The 7,916-nt window shown below is 40.3% G+C and overlaps 1 protein-coding gene across 1 annotated transcript; it reads right to left on the reverse strand.

Annotated features, from left to right (window-relative positions):
- Positions 1-4,817: 4,817 nt before the first annotated feature.
- On the reverse strand, positions 4,818-5,854 carry dio3a (iodothyronine deiodinase 3a). The gene has a single exon (XM_068038932.1). It carries the CDS (start codon positions 5,783-5,785, stop codon positions 5,006-5,008), a length of 780 nt encoding a protein of 259 aa, XP_067895033.1. The 5' UTR covers positions 5,786-5,854; the 3' UTR covers positions 4,818-5,005.
- Between the last annotated feature and the right edge of the window lie 2,062 nt (positions 5,855-7,916).

Below are 7,916 nucleotides of genomic sequence, written 5' to 3' on the forward strand. Positions count from 1 at the left end.
AGTGTAACTTTCCTGCTTTTGCACTCAATACCTCTATTTATGAAGCCCAAGATCCCGTATACTTTGCTGACCACTCTTTCAATATGTCTTGCCACCTTCAAGGATCTATGCACATGAACCCCAAAGTCCCTCTGTCCCTGCACATTCTAGAATTGTGCCATTAAGACTATATTGCCTCTACCTATCTGTCATGAAAATGTGCTTTGTCGAATGATGATTTTTAATCCACTGGCTGGAAACCAGAATTGAATTAAACAAAACAGAGACTAAAGGTGACATGATTGCTTGCAGCTAAAGACGGCTACCTCAATTTGCATCACTGTACCTTCCACATTCCAATACACTGAGATGGAGACACCATGTCTGCACAGACCCATCAAGGACAATGACCTGGGAAATCTGAGTGAACCACATATCTTGTTCCCATTAGCAAGGCATCAAGGCCATCACCTGAGGTATTCAACTGATGGAGCCGAACCACTCAACCTAATCACTTGAACAATGGGACCCTAGCTGTGAGAAGGGGATTCCTAGGCATGGACTAATTAAGTTGTAAGTGGGAATACCGTAGTAATGACCATGCTTGAATCACTGGGTGACGGTTATGTGACAGGCCCACCCTTCGTGTGCTTAAGCTTCTGTTTCTCTGTAGTAAGGAGACAAGCAGCTAGATGCTGATGAGAGAAGACTGAACTTGGGTCCCTCCTTCCTCCCTCTTTCTCACCAGCCCACCTTGCAGGCTCGAACCCTGTTTGCTGACCGTGACCACCCAGGGATGCCCCTGCTACAGACAGAGTCTCCTTGAAGGAAATCAACCCCACACTACAGTATCCAGGAGAACAGTCAAATCAGCCATCCACATCTTCAAATCAGAAGCCTCAGGACCACCAAAGGAAAGTTGCAGGACTACCAAATTCAGCCTGAAGCCAGCTGAGTCACCAACCTCCACAGACTGTATAACCCTTTTATTTCTCTGAACTCTAATTTGACCAATTGATCCTCCCCCCTCCCCCAACTCTGTAACCTATTTGTGTGCATGCGTGAACTTTGAGTCTGTGTGAGAGCGTATTTTATTATTTTACTTAGATCGGTTTAAATACAATAAAGCTAATCTCTTTCTTTGTTAAACTCAAGAAAACCTGTCTGATTGGTTCTTTTTTATGATCACACCGTGTAAACAGTTAAACAGTCCTGAATTGGTGAGTATATCCTTTTCAAAAAAGTAAACCTGTTGCATTGAAACAAGGAGGGGGAAAAGAGGGGAACCATTCCACCCCTCTTCACCTGATTGGAACACTATCCTTTCTGCCAAAGTCATCACCTCACACTTCTCTGTATTAAATTCCATTTGCCATTTGTCTGCTCATTCTGCTAGCCCATCTATGTCCTGTTACAGACAATTTGTATCATCCTCACTGTTTGCCACACCTCCAAGTTTGGTATTATCACCAAATTTTGAAGTTTTACTCTGTATTTCAATATACAAGTCATTTATATATATACATCAAAAAAGCAGTGGACCTAGCACTGACCCCTGGGGAATATCACTATCCACCATCCTCCAGTCTGAAAAACAATCTTTCAAACTCATGATCATGTTTTTAGACTTTTTTAATGCATGACCCACAATTATATATATCATTGAAATCAAATTGCAACTTAACTCTTTTCCAACTAATACTCTCTGCAATGCCATTCATTAAATATATTCACACTGTCACTAACAACCAGTAACTATAAAACCACTCAATTAATATTAACCTTCATATGCATTTATTTATCTACTTATCCAATCATCAAACTGCCAATCGCAGTTACTCGACTTTTCATGGCCGGTTTTAATTGACTTACATTCAGAGACTTACTTTCAAACTTTTATCCTGATTCTCTATTTCTATTTTATCTTCTCCAATCTCACTGTTGGCCCGTTCCACTTGCTTATCAATTATCCTCTGGCTCTAATTTAGTTAATCTTTTTTATATCTATAAATAACTAATTTTCATTATGAGGTGAACCACCAGTCCTCCAAAACTCTCATCTTTCCTATTGACAACAAAGACATTTAGATGGCACCTTTAATGTTGAAGCAATTCCAAGGCACTTCACAGAGGCATAATCAGACAAACCAATAGTGTCAAAGAATGACGTATAAGGAGGTCTGACTGAAAGCTTGGTCAAATAAATGGGTTTTAAGGATGTATCTTGAAGGAGGATAGGGAAGTGAAGAGGCAGAGGTGCGTAAGGAGTGAATTCTACAGTAATGGACGCAGCCAGCTGAGGGCACGACTGCAAATAGTGGGGCAAAGTGGAGGATCCCCAAAGGCAAGAAATTTGTATATATGCTACAACACAAGTATATATATGAAATGCATTCAAGTTTGTATGTTTATGGGGGGGGGGGGGGGGGGGGCAGGGTTGGGAGGAAGCAATAATTCTGATAGAGGGTGTAATTATCTTTTCTATGTAGATTATCAGTCCGACTATTTTCATAATCAAGGATGGGTCTATAACCAAAACTTCAACCTATCTTTTCTGTTTACAGATGCTGATTTTATTGTAGATTCGCATTTGCAGTTTTCTCTTTAGTTATTGCAATAGACACCTAACATATCATGAGAAAACCTTATACTACTACAGAAATTGGAGATCATAATTATAATTTTGTATAGCTCAATTATATATTTTCTCATTGACTATTTTTGGGCCAGAACACAGAAAGTACAAAAGCCAGAAAATAGTTGGGTACACCATTTTCTTGGTCTAGTCAAAAGAGTGGACTGATTTACTTCTTAAATTCTAAATTAGGAATGGAGGTGTAGAATTATAGCACCAGCTACCCAAACTTCAATTTCTGATATTAAACTATGGAAAATCGACACTGTATCCTGCTGAGAGGGTGCACAGTTTGTTCAATCTGAGTAGCAGGAACATGCACCATTTCAATACAACAAAGCTCATTTAGTCCAATTCAGGAAATGAGAGCAGGGGCGAATATTGTCAGAAACCTATGTGAATTATTGGTCTTCCTATGTTATGCAGTATGTCTTGCCTTCTCAGCTGACATGGCAAGACCATTAAATAGAAAGATAAAGAACAGGAGACCTATGTAGTCCATCTAACCATTAGAAAAAGGAATTGGAAAAAACTTGCTTGCAGACATCCACTCCTTCACTGAAATGACTGGCTCTGGTTCAGCTGGTATGAGAAATGTGTAGTGCAGAGAATGGTAAGCACGAAACCATGCCTTAACATTATGACATGCCATATTGGACAGTGAATTAGCCAGCTTCCTCATTCAGTTCTCTTTATTGCTTTTCTTTGCATTCATTATAGACTGACATGGTGAATATTGGCATTTTAGTAGTATTCCGCATTGTAAGTAAGTACTTTCTGCAATTGGAGACAATGCCAAAAATAATCACAACCCAGATGCTACAGAAAATATCTACTTATGGAAAAGAGCATATCTACAATGCACAGTGCTGTTGAAGTTTCGCTATTCAGAGTCAGTATGTACACTTCAGACAATTAACTAAATATCTGGACTACACATAGTACAACCCAACTTAAGCTGTCAATTGGTACACTTCCAGTCACAGTGAGGAATGAACAAAGTGCACCACTTCTATATTGCTTCTCTTTCCAAAATGAGAGATTCTTATCCTGTGATCCATTTCACACTTAGAACAAGGAAACATCCAACTCAGATTGGCACAAAAGCTCAAGTGAAGAAAGTTGGTGCTAAAATCCCCCACACCTTCTTGTTACCCGACACAAGTTTACTAACATATTTCTGAAAGTTTTTAAAGATGCATGGTTTTGACCAATATCAGTTACTAGTTTGAAATAATTAGTGAATGTGGTTGATTAAATGTATTTTGGCAAATTAATTTTCTATGGAGGTGATGGAAATTCAAATCCAAATGTAACAGTCCTTTAAAGATTGCTTAAAGGACTTGACTATATGATGCAAAACTCCATGGATAGTGACAATGGTAACAGAGGTACAATACCTTTATAGATAACACTTGGTCCATGTGATTTCCTAGATTGGTTTTGATCTCCTGAGGGGGTGGAGAGGCATTTTCTAATGTATTTGTCCCTTATTGACACTGGGTGTTTTGATTTTTTTTGCCTCTCCCAGGAGATTACATGGGGTGGGAAGAAGTGTGTATGATGTGGGGCAGGCTTGATGAACCAGCTGCTCTTTTCCTGCCCGTCAATGTCGTATGTTCGTAATGTGTGGTTATGTCCAACTTTCCGGATATTAACGGATAATAGAAGATTCCACATGTTCTGGCGGTGTGGTATGGGTGGCGGGAGCAGCAGAAGTTCTGCTCCGGGAACCTGGATTCGATAGCTTGTTGTTGGACCCGTGTGAAATTAAGTTTTACATTTGGTAAGATACGCCCCCTTTCCGCTTGCCCACACCCCAAACCAGGTATACAATCAACTCTAAACTATGCCAGTTGAAAGCTGGCACGAGGAACGAAACATACATCCCATAGTTTTTTTTGAATATTTATTATAAAATGTAATAAAAGTGTTTGATTTTTAAAAAATGCGAAAACACGACCTATCTGCAGAAAAGAAAGTCCGCGATTTCGAAACATTTGTTTTCATCAGGCTCAATACAGTACTGGTCTCATATAGTTCACCATATCCCGAACACTTGTCACATCAGGCGCGGTTTCCTGGCACAAAGCCATTTCAAAACCGGCTTTCACAAAAAAGTGTGAAGAATATTTGCGAATTCAACTTTACTTTAACTCCCCTTTCAAGCCAGGTAAAAAATAACAAAAATAAACACTTAAAATATATAGTATTTCAAAGTGTATTTACAAATATACAGTAAACATTTAGAGAATAAGGTCACATTAACCATACAAGTCACTACGTGTTTCACGAGTTCGTTCAGTGATAAACACTGCGACATGCAGAACGGAGGAAGAGTCGTGTTCCAAATATATTAACCTTTCTACAAGTTCAGTGCATTTAGTTCATTCACACTTCAATCAGGGTAGTGCTGCAGTTGTGGCTCTGTTTTTTATATTGCTCAAGCCAGATCCTGAGTTCCGAGATCTTGTATCCCTCTGGCCCCCTCCCTCCTTGATACACCACTTTCTGATTCTGGAGGACATACAACCTTTCAAAGTAAGCACCGTAGGCAGCGTTGGAAGAATTGTCCATGGTGTCAGCGACCACAAGGCACCCGGGGTTCTCCTTGTTTATCAGACTGGCTGCTTTCAGTCGGTCTTCCAGACAGCGATGCCTTGGGATATCATAGGGGGCATCGGTGCTGACCCAGCCGTCAGAAGGGTGGGCTTCCTCAATGTAGATCAGGAGAAAGTCTGCAACGTCTGCATATTGGGTGGCGAGCCGCTGGAAGGACTGGAGGCGCGCCATGAATGGGGGTCAGGTGCAGCTCCCAAAGTTGAGAATCAGTGGCCTCGTCCCTCGGATGTAATGGAGCAGCCGGACCTTTCTTTGCCCCTGCAGCTGCACCACTTCGGGGTTTGGAGCCGGCGAGCCCACGTGGGCGGATTTGAAAAAGTCCAGTTTCTGCCCATACCAGATCGCTTTGAGGGACTCGAGAGTAAACATGCGGTTTGTGTCTGAGACACAGAGAGGAGGATCATCCGCATTTCCCTCGGTCTGTTCCCTAGTCCGAGACAACAGCCGCTTTCGGATGCACAGGATATCGAGTAGCCACAGCATGAGGGCGGTGACGAGAAACCGGGGCAGTAGAATGAGCGCAGCGACTGCCTCTTTCAGGAGATTCATGCTTGGCTTGGAGTTTGGTCCTTGCCCTCTGCCAGCAGTATCTCCCTGCTGCTCTGATCGAACAGCCACGGCTCGCCCCCTTTTAAAACCCCTGTGTTGAATGAAGACAGCCCCCGCCTGCTTGTAGACCCGCCCCAGGGATTACCCACCAGCTACTGAACACCTCGGAGATCAGCAAGGAAGGAGGGAAGGAAATAGTAAGAGAGCAAGTGGGAGAGTGAAGGAGCAAGACGTAGAAGTAGCTTCCGAGACCAGGTATCTGAGAGAATAGTCATTGGTCCCCTCTTCCTTTTAGGTGATATAGTTTCATCGCAGCAAAACCTAAAACTATATATCATGAAAGGGCAATTCGCAAAATGGCATGAAATAGGACGCGAATGTAAGCAAATTAATCCATGTAAAGGAGTTTAGAGTTGTACAGTAAAGTTATACCTGATCTAACACCGAATCAACGACCTGAGTTAAAAAAAAAGTGCTGGCTGTTAACAAACTTTGAAAATATACGATCATTTTATACAAACCTGGTTAGAATGATACGACAAAGAGTAATCATCTTATCTAATTACATTGCCGCGTAATGCTTTAATGAAAAGTTCAGTTAGTACCTCCTGTGGGCTGAATAAAAAGCGTAAGGGTTTAGTCTGAAATCGAATACTCCAAAGCTCAAATTTAAAATAATTAGCGATATTGATGTATGCAACAAGACACGGAGAGTTAGTGACTGTTTGACCATTTAACAGTTAACATTTCATAGGCATTAACATTAGCTAATTAGAGTTTAATTATGCATGTCACCATCAAAGTTTAAGTCCAGCAAATTACTGTATTTTCGTTTTAATTGTACAATCTTTTGGGTTGATGCATGAATTGCCGTTGCAAATATTTCCATCAGCTGTTTATTGGACGGCTTGTTCGAACTGGACGTAAGGAAGGAAGTTAGTTTTCGAAACTCTTTACAATATAAATTCCTTGGAGAGTTGCCCCGAGTTTGATCTACAATAAGCTCATGTACAGATAGTTTAGTTTTATTTTGAGATTTCGAAAGAAAACCTCATAAATAACTCAGTCGGTTTGATTTTTGCTGTTTTGAGTGCAGTGAGGACATGTGTGCCGGTACAGAACTCAATCATTAGAGGGCGCTGTTGACTGCTTGGTGTTTCACATCCTGCGACAATTTGAAAGTTACTTGTTTTTTCATGAAGAGTAGCATAATCCACGAATTTTGTTGGCCATCGTGGGGGCACATAAATAAACGTCATTATTTTTTCAAACCACATCAAACTCCAAAGGAACGCTTCGTAGCTTAAATTGTACATCCATTTATCTACTAGTAAAATCCCAAGAGTTCCCAAAACTAATACAAATATCTTTTCAGGTGCACACACCATTTACGTATACAAATATTATAGAGGGAATTGGATGTTTTGTAAAAATACGCCTGCGATCAACTGGGGAACACAGGGCCCATTAGTGAGATTCCAGCTTAAGTGCTTTTTGATGACAAAGGGTGAAATATAATCCAAACTGATTCTACTCATGCAAGCCCCAGTCAAAGTATCACAGAGACAAAGATTTAGTAAGCGATATAATAAAGTTGACAGATTAATTTATGAATGTATGATAGTTTTAAATTTGGTTGGGTAGAGGCCACTTATAAGGATATAAACCCCGATATTAACTCAGAGCGGCAGTCATCTGAAGAACGTTGATGATGAGATTTGGCAAATAATGACTGCATTTTGCTTTTATTTTACTGCATAATAAGTACCTGGCGAGTTAGGTTCAAATGATCCCATTATGTGTATTTTAACAAATTGCTGGGTTGTTTTCCAGTATAAAGGTTTTTAGACATAGTGTGAAGAATCAAGAGGATGTAATGTTGAATTTCTTTTTCATCTTTGTATTGTGTGCTATGAAGTGGTTACGGATAATTTGCAAAGTTGCTTGATATTGGTGAAAAATTACTTTTTTGTTTTGTTTGATGTGATGATGTGTTTTATGTTTGCTGCTTTATGCAACCTAATTAAAGAGTCCAAGCCAATAATTTGTCTTTATTCAGAAGGGAGTGATGCTGTTGAGAAGTAAAAACTGAAACTCGTGAAAGAGCAGGTTGCTGCTCTGATTTGGAAGA

The sequence above is a fragment of the Heterodontus francisci genome, chromosome 9, assembly GCF_036365525.1.
Source record: "Heterodontus francisci isolate sHetFra1 chromosome 9, sHetFra1.hap1, whole genome shotgun sequence".
In the NCBI taxonomy this organism is placed as follows: domain Eukaryota; kingdom Metazoa; phylum Chordata; class Chondrichthyes; order Heterodontiformes; family Heterodontidae; genus Heterodontus; species Heterodontus francisci.